Source organism: Neophocaena asiaeorientalis, unplaced genomic scaffold (genome assembly GCF_003031525.2).
Source record: "Neophocaena asiaeorientalis asiaeorientalis breed wild unplaced genomic scaffold, Neophocaena_asiaeorientalis_V1.1 scaffold64, whole genome shotgun sequence".
Classification (NCBI taxonomy): domain Eukaryota; kingdom Metazoa; phylum Chordata; class Mammalia; order Artiodactyla; family Phocoenidae; genus Neophocaena; species Neophocaena asiaeorientalis.
In genome coordinates, this window is record NW_020185334.1 from 2,809,532 (window position 1) to 2,831,408 (window position 21,877).

The 21,877-nt window shown below is 44.5% G+C and overlaps 1 protein-coding gene across 2 annotated transcripts in view; it reads right to left on the minus strand.

Annotated features, from left to right (window-relative positions):
* Window positions 1-21,877, minus strand: part of SPTLC3 (serine palmitoyltransferase long chain base subunit 3) — a 124,937-nt gene that overhangs the window by 18,501 nt on the left and 84,559 nt on the right. For both annotated transcript variants that reach the window (XM_024735438.1, XM_024735439.1), the window contains exon 10: window positions 16,449-16,575. In XM_024735438.1, the coding sequence (XP_024591206.1) occupies window positions 16,449-16,575 (127 nt within the window). The remainder of the gene's footprint in view (window positions 1-16,448; window positions 16,576-21,877) is intronic.

Sequence of the window (21,877 nt, forward strand, 5' to 3'; positions counted from 1 at the left end):
AGGGCCAGAAGGAATTGTGGACAGTAGACACTCCCAGAATGACCTGTCAAAAGCTAAAGAAGGAAAATATCTTCTCTGTCGAAACATTGAAACATCACCTGCTGGCAAAAGAGGACAAAGGCATTTCCCCCTGTAAGACTGAGTGAAAGAGGCGGATTTGATGAGTTTGCAAGACAATACCAACGACACTCTATTTTCTGCAGACTTTGCAAGCTTGCTCTCTAACAGAGGAAACGTGCATAGACCCAGATGGCATGGGGGTGGGGGTGGGGGGACTTATTTTATTATTTCCCAGGCAGAAAAAGGCACATGCAGAAATACACACCACCCTCCTTTCACCAGTGCGGAATACAGGCTGGACAACCTCGAACATGCTCCTAGGCAGTGACGCTTGGGAAATGCGGTTCTCTTCTTTAGAGATAGGAAGAATCTTTCCCTAAAACATGTCTCACAACTTAAGAAGTCGATCTTTCTGAACAACCAGTTTGATCCTCAAGAGTGCCCACGGTGGTCTGAGAAGGCCTCCCTCCCCCCACCCCTGCCCCCTTGCCTCCTTTCCCTTCTTTGTCTGGTGCTCACACTAGGCTTCTGCTCCGGGCATGGGGAGGGGGCGGGAGCAGGGGTGCTGGGGAGAGACCTTGGAGTAAAGTTTCAATGTGGCAGCAGGAACCCAGCATCTGTTATTTTAAGCTCTGGACAGCAGACAGGACATTTTGTTTCCTACACACTCGGGGCAGAGAGATCTCAGGAAAGATCAAGAGGCTACCGAGCAGCGAGAATCATAAGAATCACATTAGCAGTGACAAGCTTCCCAGTGGGACGGAGAAGACAGCGTTTGGAGTGGTTTGCTGAGAGGAACACATATTTTTATCAGGCACTGAAGCTCTCCCTTTTGATGTCTGGATTCCAAGGTTACAGCATGCTTTATAGTCACATACTCATGTGCCAAGGACGGTCCAGGACGCTCAGTCCTGCCCCTGTGGAACACACACAGGAGCGGAGTGGGCAGGCCAGACGTCAGGGTGGACGGCTGTCTACACGACAGGATTTCATGCCCCTGTTTCCACCTCCCCACCCACTGCTCAGATACACCGTCAGGGGCTTAATCCACAAGGAGAGGTGACAATGGACATGTCTTGTGCACCTACTATGAGCCAGGAGCTGTGCTTTTGGGCCCCCTTCACAGACGGGGAAACCAAGGCTGGGAGACTGTTCATGCATTGCACAGCTGACCTGGAAATTGGCGGTGCCTAAGAGTCTATCAAAGTCTGCTCCTTGAAAGAAGCTTGTAAACTCATTCCTGATGAGGTGTGAGTCCCATGATTCATGGATTCATACATTTCACAAACGAAAAGCACTCACTATGTACAAGAGCCAGCTGCTAAGATGGAGGAGAAGACGAAAAAATTCTGGGGCTATTTGGCAAGAAATAACCTAACAGTAGAGAGAGCAGATATCAGATAATATACACATGAGAAGAGCCATAAGATGGATATAGACAGAGTCAGCCGGCCTGTCACATAGTAGTGCTTCTTGAATCCTTACAGAATGAGTGATAAGATTTAACGTTAACTTGCATTTAAGTAGAGAGCAGTATCTTAGCAAGTCTCTAATGATGGAGTTTTACACATCGAATGGGGTAATTTGGGAGGCTGGGGCCTTTGGGAGCCTTGCGAATTCGTGGTTCTTAAACAGGGGAACACACCAGAGTCTTCAGGGCATAATTTTTTTTTTTTTGGGATACTCACAGGTAAGCCTCTTCTGCAGAAATTCTGCTCCAGAAGGACTGGTGTGGACCTTTTACAAAACCTACCCCTGGGTAACTGCGGTGTGCACCCCAGTTCTGAACCATCACTCGTAGTCATAAACTGTTGTGGTTGTTGATTCTATGAAGATAATAAGGCTGATTCTAACTGAAGCCTCCAGAGAGCAATTTGTCTCCAAGTATTTTTGCATTTTTCCCCTCCATCAACAGGTTCATGTGTCAGCTCCCATCTGCCCTTTTCTTTTTTCTATGGAGATGAGGAAGTCACTCGTATCTGATCCTTAATTTACTGATCTGTTAAATGGGGATGATAACAATCTATTTCCCAGGACTTTGGGGAGAATGTTGTCTCGTACTTTTCCGTGTGAGTGGCTGTTGGGGAGAATTAAAAGAATTAAAAGATGAATATGTCTATTATTTCCAAGGAGCTTATAGCCTAGAAAAAGTATGTAATAATCACAGACGGTAGAAAATTGAACGCCCCATGGAAGAAATGCTCTGGGAGTTTGGAGCAAAGACCTAGAAGTGGTAAGTGAACACCTTGTACGCCAGGAGGGATGGTTATCTCACTTGCCTAGAACGTTTGGTTTACAGTCATGAGAAAGATCAGTGGAATCAGACCCAGAGGGCTGCAGATGCCAACCTAAGAGGTGGTGGGCACTAGGGAGCCAGGGCAGCATCATGAACAGGATATGCCATGTTCTGAGGGGGTTTAGGAAGAGGAAGTCATAGTGTATAGTACGTGGAGTAGGATAAGGGGAAAACCAGAGGTGGCCAGACATGTAAGGAGGCCAGGGTGGCAGCAGAAGTGGGTGAGATGTGCTTCAGCAAAGATTGTGGCAAGAAGTCAAAGGAGAGATCCTGGCTGAGGAATTGGGTTAATGGGGGTCCCCTGAAAGCGCTCTGAGAAACAGTGCAAACGAAAGTAGCCTCTAGGAGGCCCCATCGAGGCAGCGTGCGCATGATTCAAACCTCTGGTTTTCAAAGTGTCTGCTGGGCGGGGTGTGCACTGAGGAAGCCTCAGGGAGGGGGTGCAGGGAAAAACTGAGGGAGGGGCTCAGCGGCCAGGAGATCGGACCACTCCACCCTCCAAGCTGTCTCCGTGACAACAACATCTCTGCCAAGTGCTCAAGGACCGTGAGCCTAATTTTCCTGGGTTCAAAATCCTCTCTGCCATCTTGGGCAAGGCATTTCATCTTTCTGCAGCTCAGGTTCTTCACCTGTAAAATGGGAATAATGACGATGACAATAATAATGAGAAGGATGCGCATTTCATACTGTTATGAGGATTTGATTTTAAGCACTTTGGACAGTGTCTGGCACACAATTAAGTCCTATAAGAGTGTTGTAAAATTTTTAAAATGTGTATAAAATGGACTTCCACGTACATTTCATTTGAAAAAAAAATTCTGTGGTTCAAAAATATATTGAAAACTATTAGTTTCCAGTCTTCACCAAAGACTGAACTGACTTGCTTGGATTTGCCCTCTAAGATCAATAAAAGTGACCTGTGGTGTCTACAGCCAATCTGGTTGTTCCTGTACCCTCCTCAGTTTCTTTTGTTTTTTTGTTTTGGTGCCCAGGACATACCTTTTGATATTTTCTTAACCCCCAGAATTAAATATTCACCAGAATAATGTTCATTCTCAGTATTCAAGTTGAAGCATATGACCACTGGAAATCTAACTACATAAAGTCCTAATTTACAAAAACAAAATACATTTTAGCGACATTAACCAGTACTTAAGACGTAATCACGTGAGCTCTTAGAAAGGACTGGGCTCTTTCTGAAGAAAGAGATTCTCCACTGCTGGCTTTGAAGATGGAGGGGGTCACATGGTAAGAAATTCAAGTCTCCAGGGGCTGAGAGGGGCCCCAGCTGACAGCTGACGAGCAAACCGGGACTTCAGTCCTGCAACCCCCAGAAACTGAGTTCTGCCACCACCACATGTGAGCCTGGGAGAGGAGTGTGAACTGCAGAAAAAAGCTGCTGACACCTTGATTTCTGCCTTGCCAGGGCCTGAGCAGAGAAGAAACTTCCCAGACTCCCGACCCCAGGAGACTGTGAGATAATAAACGGATGTCATTTGAAGCCCGAAGTTTGTCGTCATCTGTGACGTAGAAATAGAGAACTAATACATTCTGTCTAGCCTAGAGCACACGCTGGCCTTCTCCAGCCACAAATCCACCTGCTTAATCCTCCCTGGCTGTGGCTGACCTGATTTTCTCCCCAAACTTCTCCAGACAAGAGTTGGGCTGGGGTACGGCACTCCCCCGCTTTTGGGGTTTTTGCTGCTGAGCTGAAAATGAACCCGTGATGGAGGAAACAAAGATCAATGTGGAAGAGTAACTCCCCTTCACCCTCAAAGATCCTGCAGCTGGAATCATGTTCTTCTCCAGTTGGACTGAACTAGCAGAGAATTCCATGTGTGCTACATCACAACTCCCCCATCTCAGACTCCATCCACACAGAGGAAACAAGAGTGAAGAGGTAACTTCTGGAGGACTCATGGTGTAAAAGGATATCTTGTTTGTAGGACGGGAGGAAGGAAGTGGCCATGTTATCCTTTTGCCCCAGTGCCATCTAGAAGACAAACAGATTCTCTTTACACTCTTGCTGGGGAAATCTTTTAAGGCCTCAAAGCAAGTGCAGAATTTACTGAACTGCCATAAAATTCTACGCTTGGCTAACTCTTAAGGCGAAGTAAATGAAGGGACAGAACGTGGTGGAACGTTTTTCAAGCCATTTCTGCACAACCAGACAAACGTCCCCTCCTAGCTGGGGCTCCACAGGTTGGCTAATTCTGTGTTTATTGGATGCCCACCCGCTTCCCCGCAGCGTGGTCCTACAAGCACGTGAGCAGCAATAGGGCAGAGAGGCAACACCTGTCACTTTGCTTGCTGACCCCAACCTTAGGTTCCCCCCCACAAAAACCAGGTAGAACTTTCTTAACCCCCAGCACAGGTGATTAATCATGGACAGAGGCAGCCCCTCAGTTGAAAGCCAGCCGAGCGTAGCACAGCCATCTGTTCTGCGTTAGCTGTTGTTGAAAGGCCAGTGGCTTGAAACCATTTAGAAAACGCAGCCCTCCGTGCCTTCTGTCTCTTTCTCTGCCTCTCTTTGCATCTCCAGCTGGTAACCAAGTGGCAAATATATTTAGGAAGCAGTGGCTGGGTCCTCCCTCAACAATGCCATGGGCCTTGGATGCCAGGGGCCTCAGATGGCCCATTATGGGTGGGATTCTCTATGGGCTCCTCTGCATTCATGGAGGGACTTCAGAGGGACAGAACCAATGATGTGTGGCTGGGTTTAGGGGGAGAAAAGAACTTGGAGGAAGTCAGGTTTGTATTCGCTGAACTCTGTGCCAAGGTAGGTGCTGAGATGACCTTTGAAAACTCTGTGTCTAATTATCACAGTATCATCTCCCTAATCACAGTCCTTTCCGGTTCTCACTGTCTCTTCCTCACAGAGATTCTCGGTGAAGAGTAATTCAGTAAGAACAGCCACGAGATAAGCTTGATAGTTGGATGGATAAGTGTAGTTTACAGCCCCCAAAGAGCTTGCCCTGCCGAGAAGCAACATCTTACAAGAGATGTTTGTGAATGGATCTCGTGTCAAATATAAACAGTAGGAAAGTGAGAAAATTCCACTCTGGAGAGTGAATTGCTGTCACCCAGTGTACTCCTTTCCTTCCCCCTTCAAAGCATTAAATCTTCCCAGTTAGTCACTCCCGTTTTTTAAACCTATCAAACTCAAGTGTAAAAATATGTGTGCCCTGTTCCAGGGACCAGAGCAAAGGTCCAAGGTCACAGCTGGAAGGCGCGGGGGCCACTTTCTCCAAGTCCATGTTGGGTTAGAAGCAGGGTCAGTACCTCACCTGCCAATCTCATGATAAAATTTCACAAATGATCAGGATGAATGAAATAATCCAGACAAAATAATTTAAAAATGAGGCATGGTTGTATTTTCCAGTGTGAACGCATTATATTTTAAGTCTCACTCTTTTTTCTTTTATCTTCAGTTTCCTCTCCAGAGGGTAAAGAAAAGAAAAATGATTGAGGTTCATAAATTAATGAAGCTATTTGAAAGACCTTGCCATTTTATTCAATTCCTTCTCCTAAGAACTGAATACAGAACAGAAATTTAAGCCTTTGGAAAACATTTTTATAAAACCCCAGATATGGTACAGAATGAATTATGTGGAGTGCATTTGCCCACATGTACATAACAGAAGCACACAGCTTTTAGTGCTTCCTAAAGTAGATGGAATACTTAAGGCAATGTTGAGTAGAATCATATTTTCATATAAATTCAATCTCGATATGAAGTTGCTAGTTTTATTTTTCTACCTGCGCTTAGAATTCAGTTTTCCCTTGTGACTAGTTTACCTTGATTAGTCACATGCTGGGTGCTGATGTGATGAACATCAGAAGTTTGATACTTTTTAAAGCCTCTTAGCCTCCTTTTAGTCCATGGTCTCAAAAGAACCAAAGTGTGGCTGAATAAGAGAGTTGGGGTGACTCAAAATAAAGCCATCTGATTCAGATAACGAACCGAAATGTCCATGTGTTTAAATTGTATGTTTTCAATTGCAATTTATAATTTTCTGATACTGAAGCAATTTATAATTTTCTGTCTCATCACATCCTCTCTTTCAGAAAAATGGCCTGATTTTCTGAGAGTGTGTTACTACTCCCAAAATATACATTCTCTCCTGTTCTGGTCTGACTTCCAGAGCTGTTCCAATTTCATGTCTTTTTAGCTTCTTCGGGGGAAGCATTATGCCCAGGGTCCATTTTCTGCCTCCAAAAAGTACACAGCATTGGGGAATTGAGCACCATCATAATGACAATGATCTCAATACCTGCCATGGCCTGGGACTATGTTCTACGAGAAAGAAGCCGAAGTGGTTATGTAAAAGCCAGACTAGAAGCCCCCAGAGTCCCTATAAAAGGAAGAGATTTGTCTTCAGTCTTTTGGACTTTGTTTTTCTTTTTCCTTGAGCTACTTTTATTCCACTCCAGGTCAAGAGTTTATTTTTTAAGTCAATAGAGAAAGATTGGGAAACTGTCTAAAATATACAATGTCTTCCCACAGTATACGTCCATCAGAAAGACTGGGGAAAGAATGTCCTGGGCTGAGGTTAAGTCCTGTGGCAAAGACCAATCCCATTTCCCCCTCCTAGGCAGGCGGTTAACTTCATTTCCCAGGATGCTTTGTGGTTAGGCAAGTTCCTGTAACTGAGTCCCAGCAATAGGATGTAGGCAGAAACGAAACATACCATTCCAGTTATGGCCCCTGAAAACTTCATACACACGACCCCCTTTGATGGCATCCTTGGAAGCCATAAGTTGGAGGAGCCACAAGATGGAAAAGAGGCTGTGTTTACACCCATTTTGGGCACTATATGAGCAACAAAAACAATGTCTATTGTGTTATATGTTGGAATTTGTTACAACAACTAATTAACCTTAACTAATACTGACCTTGTAAGAAAGATACCATGAAAAATTTTCAAGGATTCAAAATCCTAATGCCCTTTTACTTTTCATTGGCTAAATGGTGCCCTGATAAAGGGAAACTCTAATTTTTCAGTGTTAATTTTATTTTTTCAACCTCTCATTACTAGTCACCAAATAATGTCATGAAAACATGAAGTCTCTTGATTGAAAAAGACCCTAAGTGCAAATCATCATGAAGATGGAAAAGAGGAGGGGAGGAGGTCCCTCCAACATACTCAGTGGAAAATGCCATTTTTGGATGCTTAAGAATACCTGCTCACCTCTGTTTTGGAAATGTACTTCAACTCGGACAGAGAGGATTAGCTGGTGCCCAGTCTTTGCTGACTACTGTGTGAGTCAAATGCATTTATGAGATTTGGATGGTGTCTCCCTAGGAAACCTTAAGTGAGGGATTCAGCTAACTGCTTGGATAATTAAAGGAAAAACTCCATTTTTGCTTCTGCTATTTGGTAGTAATGGCTTGAATTATCTGCCTTACTCACCTCTGTATTAGATGGCGTCTAGACAAAGCCTTAGCACATGTAATAATGTAAAACCATTCATTTCTCAAAAGAACAGGAAAGGAACTCTACATTTTGGCTTATGCATTTATCTACCAAGGAAGTGATTATAACTCCAGTATTTGAACCAAAATAATTCCATAAGTAACCTCTAAAGAAATGATATTGTAGTTGTTTATAGAGAGTGATTAGAATTCAAGCCTTGTCCAGGAAATCTGCTTAGCCCCAAATTTGGTCTTTTAGTTTTCATTCATTCACATATTTGATGCTTAAGGCACAATTAATTAATTAATCACTACCCATTTGGAGGACTGGATTAGGGTATGTGTGACTAACGTAAGAGCCAAAGATTTCATGAGACAGAGGAAGGAAGGATTATTTCTTGACTGTGGCCACTGTGAGAGGACTTAGAAGGCTGAACAGAGATTCAGGAGATAAAGAATGGGTGTAGTGGGTTTGTGGGGAGAGATGAGAATCTTCTAGATAGAGGGAATACCAATTGGTGGTACCAATGCCTTATGAATCGTTGCTGGGATATGGCCAAACCTTACACTGAATGGGATCATTCATGCAGCCAACATATACTGTTTGAAGTTGGAGACAGTGTCCCTGCCCTCATATCACTTGTATTCTCCTGGGGAGACAGAAAATAACCAAGGAAACAAGTACATAATTCTAGGTGGTGGTAAGTGCTATGAAGGAAAACGGTGCAGAATAAGGGAGTAGATAGAGTCACCCACAAGGGAGGGGGTGGTATTTTGGAAAGGGTGGTTAGGGATGGTCTCTCTGGGTTGGTGGCAGGTGCTAGAAGGGTCACTCCAGCATGAACCCCCATTCCAAGCTGTCCTGAGTCCAGATTTCATCTGGTCTCCAAGTTTGGGTCTGAGCCTGTTCTGAGAGGTGAGCTGGAGTAGCAGAAACTACAAGGGCATCTGTGTCCAGGGTCAGGAACAAAGAAGGTCTGGGTGGTGGTCAAGGGGTGAAAAATGAGGGAAGGTGGAAGCTGCTGGAAATCAGAGAGGACTCCAATTGTTTTCTTTGATTTTGACTTATCTGTGTTTTTGAACATGATCTGAATTTCATCCACTAACAGAATGCATCCCCTCCTTCCCACTGCTGTTCCTTTTTGCACAGAAACCACAGTGATCTTTAACCCCTCAGATATTCTCAGGGACTAGAACCAGGGATCTTTCAGTGAAGGGACAGAATACTCTGTTTTAATTTTAGAATGGACAATGTCACCATAAAGTAGTGACACCGTTATATAACCAAATGCACATTTAAAAGACATCACCTCCCCAGTTCAGGAATGGAGAGCCTCGCTACCCCAGAGGCCGATACTCAGAAGAAAAAAGAACGATCCCATTAGCTGAGGGTCTTCACTCCTCAGTCTTGCCAAAGGCAGCATGAGATGTGCAAGCAGAATTCTACGGCCAAAGTAACAGCTTCTTCACAGATGGAATGTTTTGAATACCTCTCAAGTCATGCAAGAAATAAAAAAAAACCTCACAAAGCTAGTGTGAGGAGGCCCTCTGTTGGGGAGCATGTCTATTTAATACTCCCTCCTCAGATCTTGGGCTCATCACAATTCTGATTTTCTAAAGGGCAAAGGAAGCTCAGCTCGAGGCAAAATTCCTGTACTGGCACAATGGCTGGGGTACTTAGCTCTAATTTTTTAGTCAGTTTCCCCATCCTTCTCTTATTGGTCTTCCTGCTATGGTTCACCAAAGCCTGTGTCTCCATATTGAAAGCGGAGAATTGAGGAAATTATTTGGATAATATCTAATAGGATTGAGGAAGGATGATGGTAATACTATTTGTCATCTTTTTGTAGCAATAATCCCAGAATACTATATTCAGAAAATATATTAAATGAAAAAGGAAAAACAGCCTATTGCATTCCATCCTGTCAAATTCCTATATTTTTTGAGGATCCTGTATAGCTAATTCCTTTATTTCCAGGAAGAACACAATTCATTATTCCATCTTGAATTTACCTTTAGTTTTTCTCTACCTATACAACATCCAGACACGTCCCCCACCCTGTCACCCAGAAACTCCTTCTGTTTACAGGCAAAGAGGGACACGTGTGACTTTGAAGAAAAATAGAAAATTCTATTTTTCTTAACTTTATTGTTTAAGCATAGGAGATTTTATTAGCAAAGATGAAGCCGTATTCTACTGAAGTTGGATATTATATGTTAGGAATTGGAACTCTGTATTTATTTTCACTTGTAAGTAAATTTCCACTACTCTTTTCCTCTCTAGGGAAACGCTACTGACCACTCAATTATAAACAAATCAAATATTTCCATGTATATGATAGCAAAAAACGGTTTTGTGATTCACAGCGTTGGTGATTATCCCATCAGCCTAGCACTGAAGTAACAATAGGAAAAGTTGATGAAATCACAGAGATTCTTTTTCCTAGAGCCATTTTGGTCAGATAAGTAATGCCTTAGCCAATGGAGTGATCTATTGTCTGTTCTGAAGTGGAGAAATTTTCATCACCTTTCCATGAGACACTGATACAGGCTCAAGTTTGAGAAGCACGTTCTTACATCACAGAAAAGAAAAAGGGGGGCATACATGTGCAGAGGGGAATGTAAAGAGAGCAGAGGATGGAATTCTGGCAAATGCAAATGGGAAGAAGAACTAGCAGAGAAGGGGAGGAAGAACAGACAAATAAATAAAAGAGAACCAGGAAAGAACAGCATCTTCCACAACTAAGGGAAGACTGTTCTCAAGGAGAGAGGATGAGGTGGAAAGGTCAGTCAAGTTCAGCTGGAGGAGGACTAACAGGGTCAGAGGGCAGCGGCAACCTCTGAGGGGACAGAGTCCATGGAAATGGGCAGAGGATGAGGGCTGATGGCTGAGAGGGAGCAGTAGTGGGGGCAGGCAGACGGCCATTCTTCTGAGAAGATTTGCAGCAATGGAAGGTGTGCGACTTGACAGCTATTGAAACAGAAGGGGTGAGGGGAGGATTTTTACGATGAAGGAGATGAACAGGTTCCTGGTTGAGAAAAGCGGCCGGTGCCTTTAGAAGGTGGGAAGGGAGAGAATCAAGCACAGAGATGTGGAAGAGATAAGGGTCCTTTATTTGCTGAGCTAAGAGGGAAAGAGAGAAGGATTCAACAAATATTTGTTGAGAACTTGTCATTGCCAGGCACTGTTCTTGGTGTCAGGAACAAGACAGACAAAATGCTTGTTCTGGAGTTTACATCCTAGTGGGAAACCAGAAAATAAGCAGATACGTGTATAATTTATCAGGTGCTCATAAATGCTACTAAGACTGAAGCAAGGTGAGGAGAATTAGAGGGACAAGAAGGGGTGTGAAATTAAGGATACAGCTGCTCCTCTCATAAGGCTGATTTTGAGCAAAGACGTGAGGAAAGTGAGGGAGTGGGCTATGCCTGTGTTGGATTGACATGATGTTCTAGAAAGGCCAGCAAGTGCAAAGATCCTTTGTGGGAGCTGTTCCCTGCATTCTAGGAAAAACAAGTATGCCAGCTACTTGGAGTGGACCAAGCAAGGGAAAGAGTGGTGGGAAATATGGAAGAGACCACATCAGGAGAAGCCCGGAAGCCCAAAGTCTGGACTTTACACTGGGAAAGATGGAAAACAATGAAAAGTTCTGAGTGAAGGGGTGATATAGTCTGGGTTACATTTTTTTAAGAGATAATTTTGGCTTCTGTGTGGAGAACAAGTCATAAAATGGCAAGAGTGGGGAGTGGAGACCATTCCAGTGATCCAGGTGAGAGGTGATGGAGGCGATGGTGGAGAGGGTGAGAAGGGACCTGATCCTGGGATATGTCAAAGGAAGTGCTGCAGGATTTGCTGATGGAGTAGGTGTAAGGCCTGAGAGACAGGAAGATTCCAGGGTGCATAAAAACTATTGGAAAAATTAGAGAAGGAAAGCAGATGAGTTAAAAATAATAGTAATTTTCACCTTCATTGGGTGCTTACTATGCAACTTGCCATTCAGGGAGCAAGTGGTGGGTCGAGGACCGGGCCCCATGCAGTCTGGCTGCAAAGCACACGCCCTAACCCCTCCACGCGATACAACTTCCATTTTCTCTGAGAAGTAAAAGGTTACCCAGAGTTGGGGGACAGAGACCCCAAACTGGGGGTTCAAAAAGTATGTTGACTTATTAATTGAAAAATATGCATCAAAGATTTAAATAAATAATAAGACAATCGTTGATGATGCTTTCTTTAGGGGAGTGGTTGGTGTCGCTTGGGCCTCACCCTCCTGCCTGGGCCCCGTCTCGATGAAGAAAATGACAGAGCCATCTTTCTGGATCTCTTCAAAAGTGGTGTTCATCACCGAGGTATCCCCATCACTGAGTCATCCCTTCAGCTGCCACAACTGGTGTGGGACTGACTCCCAGCCCCCAGTCCTATGAGATAAACGTTCCCTCCATCTTGGAGCCTTTCAAGGCTCCTTGTTTAGCATAAACGCTGACCTGAAATCTGGTCGGTCTGCAAGATGGAACTTGAGTCATGGCATATTTATTAAGCTGAGCACTGGGCTTGGCACTCAGGGGGACACCAAATTCATTCATGACACAGTTCTTGCCCTTGAAGGGCTTACAGCATTGGTTTGGCTGGGGGACCACCCAACATCCACTAGGATGGAGAAACCAAATCTCCACTTTGGGTTCCTTGTGCTGCACGAAGTGACAGGCCAGGAGACGAGAAGGGCCTCGGTGCCTGTGGAAGGCCTGGGTGGCTTGCAGCCCCTCAGCTTGCGGTGCATTAACTCCACGAGCAGCCTGGCTGCAGAGTCAAGGTGGCTGTTCGTTCATAAACATTGTCATTTCACTGGGACTGCTACTTCATCTTTGAACCTCGGCTTCAAAGAACACTGGCCTTATTCCTGTCGTCTGCCTTTCTTTGAAGCGTATGGCTTTGCCTTGCGGACTAAAGTGAAGACATCCATCAAGCAACAGATCTGGCCAACCGCTCCCCAAACTCAACCCAAAACAAAGCCTTGAAAGGCTCCAATCACAGCGGCAGGGGAGCAGCCGGACATCAAGGCTCGGAGCAGGGTGCTTTCTCAGATCCCGTAAGGTAGCTCTGGCTCCATGAAGTGCAGCCCTTTGAGCTTCGGGCAACTTTACCCTGAGAGGTGCTCTGTCTTTGCAGAAAGGGGTGAGTTACTGCAACGTTCCCAACCAGACTTGTTTATCTTATTTAAAGCAGGCATTGTTGTCAATGAGGCCAGCGTGATGGTTCACTGTGTGCTTTTGAATTCTTCAAAAGCCCTGTCAGGCGGAACCATCTGAAACTTGGCCGATGATTCAGTCAGGTTTCTTTTTTATCACTTTCTTTTGTTAGTTCCTTTGAAAAGAAACTGTCCGATCTTTCTCCCTGATTCCCCTTCACTTGACTCTGAGAACACAGACTGAACACGTATCCTTCTCTCATTTCTTTCCTTTTTCTCTTAAGATGGCAGGAAGGGTGAAGTGAGACCCTTTAACTGGGAGGTTAAAAATAATGACCAGGTAAGAGAGAGAACCAAGGGAAATATCTCTCCCCTCAGAGGAAGAGAAACTGACGATAGATAGCTATCAAAGTTCTTATGATCATGTCTTTAAATGTAACTTTTCTGCAGATCTTTTTGGTCAGATAAACAGAGTGAGTTCTGTCTGTGATGAAGTGGTAAAGCCATCCAGGGGTGGGAAGGAAAAAATTGTCAAGTTGGGGACATGTTAGTCAACGGATGCTGATAATATATATACTACAGGGTTTAAGAAATTAGTGATCTTTATTAAGACATAGGCTAATTTTCAGGGTAACTTGTTTCTAGTTATTCATCTTGAAAATATGACCAATGGATAATTCTGGTCATCATAGGACAATTCATTTAACTGGCATTTTAGCTTTAGTCTCAAATAATTGTTTTCCATTAAGAAATGCACATAGTCAAGATCATTAAGATGACTTTGAGAGAGTTCCAGTGGTTCCGGACCAGTTTTTTCACACAACTGGACAGTTCATGTGGGAATGGAGACAGGTCTATTTCGAGTTTCAGCTTTAGAAGGTTTAAAGATATCTGCTTATTCATATCTGTATCCATATCTCTTAGTTTACCACCACCATTTCCCCAAATTCAGGTGGGCCATGTGACTAGTTTTGGCCAATGCATGGTAAGCAAGGTGATGTGTCACTTCCGGGCTGATCTTTCTTTCTACCATGGTGACTGTGGAGGCCAGTTGCTGAGATGGCCAAGCCTCAAGCTCGCAGAAGCCTGAGTCACTTCCTACGGAGAAGAAGTGTGCAGGGAGATGTCCGATTTGTATTAGATCTGGTATTAGATCTGTGAGCAAGAAATAAACTTTGATTCAGGTAAGTCTTTGAGATTCTCAAGGTTTATTTGTTACACTGGCATAATTTAGCTTATCCTGACTAATCCAGGACCTTGAAGGAAATCTAGCTTTACCTCACCTGCATCACAAGAATCCTTTCTACAGCTTCTCCAAGACATAGTCCAAATACTTCTTGAACACCTCAGGAATAATACCAAGTAATGCAGTAAGCAATTATACAATGCTTACTATAGATGGAATTGTTTTCAGTCATAATGAAGCATTTTATATGTCTTATTTTACCTCATTCTCACAAAAACCTTAGTTCATCAATATCCCTTTCCTTATTTTACAGCTGGAAGAACTGAAGCACAGACAGGTAACTTGCTCAGGGTTGAGCAGATCAGTGAACTCACTTGCCTAAGACCACAGCAAGTTAAGTAGTATCCCAGGAGTCAAGTCCAGGCAGCTGCTTTCAGTTTATGCCCTTAAGCATTGCACCATGGATGGACTGGATTCGCATTTCCTTTTTTCTGTTTGTTTGTTTTTTAATAGATCTTTATTGGAGTATAATTGCTTCACAATACTGTGTTAGCTTCTGTTGTACAAAAGTGAATCAACCATATGCATACATATATCCCTATATTCCCTCCCTCTTGAGCCTCCCTCCCACCCTCCCTATCCCACCCCTCTAGGTCGTAGCAAAGCAAAAGAGAAAAACAAATACCACATGCTAATGCATATATATGGAAGCTAAAAAATATATATATATATGGTACTGATGAACCTAGTGGCAGGGCAGGAATAAAGATGTAGACATAGAGAATGGACTTAAGGACACAGGGAAGGGGAGGGGGAAGTGAGGTGATGTGAGAGTAGCATCGACATATATACACTACCAAATGTAAAATAGTTAGCTAGTGGGAAGCAGCAGCATAGCACAGGGAGATCAGCTCGGTGTTTTGCGACGAATTTCTCTTTCACACGGACTATTCAATAAGACACAGAATCATAAAACCCAAAAGACATGGCTGGAAATGACCTGAAGGTCAGTCAATCATTGCATTTTACATAGAGGAACAAAGTCACCCTCCAAGCCTTTTTCTTGCTTTAGTGAAAAAGAAAAGTCTATCCTTTTCAACCCAGTGACTGAGGAGCACGGGGGCTCAGTGGAATGGCTTCAGGGACCATTGGTTTGGAGGTACATAGAGACACTACGTCATCCGCACCAGCCCTGTTTTAATCTGTTTTATATATAGTAGGCTTCTGGGTAAAATGTGTATGGGAATAAAGTATTCTGCTGTTTTAATAAAATTGAAAAATGATGGCTCTCTCCATATTTCTACTGAAATAGTAGGCTTGGAACATTGCACTAGACAGTATAGCGTTTCACATCAGCTGAGAGGTGGGTCAGGGCACACAGATTGTATAGTCCAGTGAGCAGGTCTGAGGCCAGGGTAATTTGCGGCTTCTACAAACACACTCACTAGACTGCCTGACAGCAAGAACTGCCCTAGCCATCACTGTTCCCCATTGTGATAAATAGTAGAAGCTCTATAAACTGTATATGAAAGATGGAGAGTTCCAAGAGCCTTTGATGAAACCATTTTTCAAAAAAAAGGTTAAGCTCATTTGAGTTGAACAAAGTAGCACACCTTGGCTGTGGTGATCCAACATCAAAGAAATGGCTGGTAGGTTATCGTTGTGAGTGTTTTGTCCATATATTCTTAAATGGGCAGTGGTGACTTTCTTCTCCCCAGCTCCTGGCTGGTAATGAATGAATGAATGAATGAATGATGAGATAGATGGGTGGGTGGATGAAAAAAACGAATATTAAATTGACTAGTTTGTTCCCAGGGAAACACAAGTGACAGTTCCAAGAAAGCACAGGCAAACACACACCAAGTTTGGCTTCATAAACAAAATTATCCACATTTGCTGATCACATTAAGAGGTGAATTAGAAAGTTTTCATTGCTTTAAAAGAGGATCCTCCGCTTTTTTGTGTGCTGACGGCAGTTCTAGTACATTTATATACTGTGTACTCTTATGTATTATGTACTATTGATGTGCATATGGCTTGATTTACAAATTGGTTAAGACAAAGGTGTATAGGGACTTCCCTGGAGATCCAGTGGTTAAGACTCTGCACTTCCACTGCAGGGGGAGTGGGTTCAATCCCTGGTCCGGGAACTGAGATCCCACATGGCACGCGATGCGGCCAAAAAAAGAAAAAAAAAAGACAGAAATGTATATTTGAAAAGGGGGGAGGTTGATGGGGCAGAAGGGAGACAGGGAGAGGTCTAGGAAAGGAATTCACGGGAGATGTGCTTGCTGCAGACCCTCTTACCTTGTGTGGTCCCATCTAGTCCCATGATGAATTTCATTGCTCTGATGACTTGCTCTGCTATCGGGGGGCTCATGGAGGTGGCATAAGCAGCGCTATGTGAGTGAGCCCGTAAATAATCCACAAGGTCCTTTAATACAGGAAGAAAATCCAAAAAGAAGGCAAATAAATCTCAGTGTTAGTGGCCCCATCCCCACCCATCATCGCACAAGACATTTGATTCTCGAATGTGGTCTGATTTTCAATGGGTATCACCAAACTCTTTATTTTTTGTATCCTTTCTTCTTAGTCTCTCCCTAAACAACCTAGAAGGTATACAACAATGGGATGCTGCAAATTTGGAGTGGAGTTCTGTAAGGCAAAACCAGATGTGTAAAGGAAAAGTGGTTTCCTAGACATTTGTTTGGGTACCTAGCCCACACAAGCACTGGTTTAGTATTCAGGAGAGTCCAAAGAAAAATCCGGGACGTGTTTTTTGCCCTTGAGCATATTACATTAGCTTGTGCCCGTGGAGGAGTAATGGCTGGAAAAATAACAAGACATGCAGACTAGTTTATGCAGCGGGGCTACCAGATGGCCGAGGAAGGAGAGGGGATATTACCAGCGGGAGTAGATAAGGGAGCCTCCAAGTAGAGCAAGTAGAATTGTCTTGAAGAAAGAAGACAGACAAAGATAAAAAGAAAACTTTCAGGGGAAGGGAGCAGCAGGAGGGAGATGAGAGAAATTAAACCAGTGTGGAGATGAGGACCAGAAAAACTTTAGTTGTGCCTTGAGCAGGAGACAACTGTTGGGATTTTTGTGTAACCCTATTTGGAGCGCTGACCCACTGCAGGATGCTGGCCCGTACAGTGGTAGGAATGATTCTCCACCTGCATGTCTGACCCTTGAGGCCAAACCTGAGGTCCCAGGTAAGCATGCTGAGAGCCTGAAGAATCTCCAATCACCTCATTCTACAGCGATGGTGAGGGACTCAGAGCTGGTACCTGGAGGCACTCAGCCCTGGCCAGGCAGACCATCCATTGGCCCACCTTTCCTGACTCATAACCCAGGACCCTCAGGGTTGTCCTGCAGAAAAGCTAGTGGGCCCATAGTGGCTTTGCATTAGCAGTGGGGTCTGTAAAGCATCAGCCGCCTTCTCTCCCAGGATAACGACACAGCTTAGGATCCCACTTAGGATCTACTCTGATCATTCCCTGGAAGATGAACTGGGGAGAGCTCTGCTTTGAGCAGGCCCATCTCGTCCTAACTCCCCTTCACCGGCCACATCCACTCCCACCTCTGCACCTGGGACTGTGCCCACCTGTCACTTTTCTCCCTCGGGTTATGGGTGTTGTGTTTGCTCCCAACCATGGGTCGTTACCCAAGCATTTTAAATGTACATAGTTTATCTTCCTATGAACTAGTAACCAAAGTTAATAGGTAGAGAGTACCTAAAGTTACTATGAACTTTCCTAAACGTTCATAGTAAAGTGAGTGGCCTGCCTTACAGGTGGTTGGTGACATGATGCCTCTACCTGGCCCACAGGGGGAACAGGTAACTCCATCCTGTCCTTCCTGCTTCCTTCAATATGTCCTTCATCCTTAATCCCCTCTCCCAAGCTCCTGCTTCCCCGACTTCCTTTCTCCTTCATTTCACACTCTTCATTTCTTTTTGTTGGTTTGTTTCTTCTTTTCCATCCCCATCGTTTCTACTCTGGTTCCCTCTCTCTCTCTCCCTCTTTTAACATCTTTATTGGAGTATAATTGCTTTGCAATGGTGTGTTAGTTTCTGCTTTATAACAAAGTGAATCAGCTATACATATACATATATCCCCATATCTCCTCCCTCTTGCATCTCCCTCCCACCCTCCCTACCCCACCCCTCTAGGTGGTCACAAAGCACCAAGCTGATCTCCCTGTGCTATGCAGCTGCTTCCCACTAGCTATCTATTTTACATTTGGTAGTGTATGTATATCCATGCCACTCTCTCACTTTGTCCCAGCTTACCCTTCCCCCTCCCCGTGTCCTTAAGCCCATTCTCTAGTAGGTCTGCATCTTTAGTTCCCTCTCTTTAGTTATTTTAATTTTAAATTCTCCATTCAAATCCTTTTTCTTTCCATTTCTAAGTATTTCTTTCCTTCCTTTCTCTCACTTCCCCCTCCCTTCCTTCCTTCCCTTCCCCCTTCCTTCCTTCCTTCCCTTCCCCTCCTTCTCTCCCCACCCCTCGCCTCTTCCCTCCTTCCATCTTTCCATTCAGCAAGTTTGTACAAGGATGTGCTCTGGGCTATGTTCTGAATGCCGGAGCCCAAGAAGAGGTGGAAGATAGAAAGCCTAGTCCCTGGCAGCCATTCTCCACTTACATTAAAATCAAAACTAAGTTTCTGTGCATTATTTTGTATAGTGAATCTCATAAAAACAGTGTTTTCACTGTATCTGAAGAGGATGTGTGCGACGTTGGCCTGAATGAAGGCACTGGCCACATGGTATCCAGGAAGTTCACTTTGACGATGGAGGATGTGGCGGGAGGGTCAGGGAGAGAGAGGCGGTCATTTTCCAAAGTAGCCGCAGTCAAGCTGCTCTTCACAATCCTCCGTGAGCAGCAGCGGGTGTTTTCTTTCTCTGATGAGAGCTGGTGCCTTCCAGCAGGATGCTGGGGAAGCCAGTGAAGAGGGAACGGGTGGGATGCAGGAAATGGGATCATGGGGCTCATGTGGTCAGGAAAGATCTGTTTTGAGGAGATGATCTGACCTTGAAGGATGGGTAGATTTGGACAGAGGACGGGAGAGGCATGGACATGTGCTAAAATTAGTAATAAGGATGGCATTCTAATCAGCACAGGATGGAGGAGTCAAATGGGGGCAGAGGGAGAAGCTACTGCCTCCAAGAAAAGGTGATGGGGGGTTGTTCTCTTGAAGGGAGTTCTGACCGCAGAGTTACAAGACAGGCTGTGAAGACTAGATCACTCGGGTTCAAATCCTGGCTCTGCCACTTAGTGATATGTGACCATGGCCAAGTTACTAAGCCTCTCTGTGCCTTAGTCTCCTCTGAAAAATGAGATAAGGGTAATACTTAACTCAGGGTCCTTGTGAGGATTAAATGAGTTAATACATACACAGTGCTTAAGAAGCATCTTGTACCTAGTGAATACCTGATGCTGTTGGCAATTATTGTTAATGGATTGCCATCTCAGAGATTCTTAACACTGGGAGCATGGGTTGGGAGGAGGGGACCAAAATGTAAAAACTTCTTACAGTGTCTTTATTCCAGCTCGCTTGTAATGCTATAAGGTTACATAACTGCATGTTGGTAGATCCAGGCATCAAACCAAAGATTTTCAGCCCAGCGCTTCCTCCATCCTTATTGGGTGGTTAACAGTAGGAGTGAAAAGAAAGGAAAAGAGAGGCGTTCTAAAGAAAGGAGAACGCAGACCTGATGGCAGATTGCATGACTGCAAAGATGGTAGAGCTGACAGTTCATTGATATACCCAGAGCTGATATTCACTGGCTGCTTGAAGCTCCATTTTGAGAATTTTATGTGTATTTTACATGTATATTTGCATGTATTAACTCAGCTTCACAGTAACGCTATGAGATAAGTATTATTTTTATCTCCATTTTACAGGTGGGATCACTGAGTCATGGAACAGATCAGAAAATTATCCAAACAAAAAGTGCAAAAAGTGGCCGGATAACAAGGATTTGGACCCAAACAGTCTGTCCCGAGATTACCGCCCCCCTTGCACCCCCCTTAGCTCTGCACTGTAGTCTTCAGACTAGAGGAGCTGGCTTGGCACAGGGTGGGGGATGGCCCAAGGAGCACAGAGAGGACCACCTTCACTGCTACTTATCCCTGTGGTGCTTGCCCTAATCCACAGAGATTGCACCTCTGGAGGAGAGGGGAAGAGGAGAATTCCTAATGTACTCAAGTGTTCATAGTTCTAAACCACAGATTGAATTGTATCAGTCTCAAAATATTTCCTGTCTATTACATTTATTTCTCCAAAGAAACTGGAACCTCCTTGAGAGTAGGGAACTGAGTTATATACTTTATTATACACTCTCTTATAATCCATAGTGGTGGGTACTTAGTGGGGTTCTGGTAAATACTGATGGTCTAATGGAGAGCAGAAGGGTTTAGGGGCTAAGGAAGGATGGTGAGGGTCCCTGAAGTATAGAGGGAGGTATTAAGCTACATTCTTAGGAACAGGTGTAGCAATATTCTCTGTAGCCTTGGGGCATTGCTGACAAAGATCAAAGAAACAAAACAAAGCTGCCTTTGATCCGTAAAGGGGTCTTTGTGTCCCCAACCCCCAATTTTCCTATCAAATTGAGAAACTTCACAAAGCCAAGGTCACACGCATCCTTAGTTTGAATAGATGCCTCACTGGCACAGTATCACTTCCTTTAAGCAGTAAGACTGTCTTGCCCATAATCTTATTTCTTTCAGACTGAGTCCAATTTCTCTCAGAATCTGAGTGTGTGGGTGGGAGGTAATTTACCTGTGTGGTTCAGAAAGTGGGACTCTTGGAATCCCCTCAGCAGGACATCAAGGAAGCCTTGGTTCCTGGTTTTCCGATTTCCTCCTATCACTTGCCCACTGGATGCCATGAACCATGAATTACGAGTTAGCTTTGGTCTTAAGGAGAGACCATGTTGTGTTTTCCTTCAGGCTGGGTTAGAGGTCTCTTCAGACCGAGGTTTCCAAGGCCATTAGTAAATGCAAAACCCTGAGCCTGGAGTTCAAGGACAAGGGTGGCTTTTCTGAGAAAGTTAGACAGGAGGCTCTTAGGGTAAACATCTTGGCATTCATTCCATGACCCCCATTTACTTCAAAGGGCTGTTAAATACAGCCAGGGCTGAGCACGCAGGGCAGAGCTGGCTTCTGCCTTCGTCCGGCGCCCAGGCTTCTGGGCTAACACTCACGCCAAGCTTGGCTGCCCAGTCACCTCCTCCAGAATCTCAGCCCTGCAACCTATCAGTCCACAGGGTCACTTTCGCTTCCTTCATTTGCAAATCTCTGGTCAGCCAGTGGAGGCTGTGAAAGCCAGTGCTCAACCCCAGGCATGCATGAGGACTCAGGATCCTTGCCTGAGCAAAACCGGGATCCTAGAAGCTGGGGCCTGCAGTGTTGACCCCATCTCCTCAGCAACTGAATTAATGCAAATTAAAAAATAAAAATAAGGAAACTAGCCCCATCAGCTCAGGCTTTCTTCCAAGAAGCCTTTCACGGCATGGAGCTCTGATAGGTGGAGAGAAGTAAGTACCTGACATTTCACCTGAAGGTCTTGAAAGGAGAGAAAGATTCACTGTGGGTTGTTCATGGATCAGCTACAGCAGCTCCGAACTCACAGTGGGCAAAACAGTAAAACCTTGCTGGCTCCTGAGAGACTGTTTCAGCAGTTTCCCTGAGGTTGGGAGAGTAGGTCAGGCCAAGGCAGTAAACTCCAAGAGT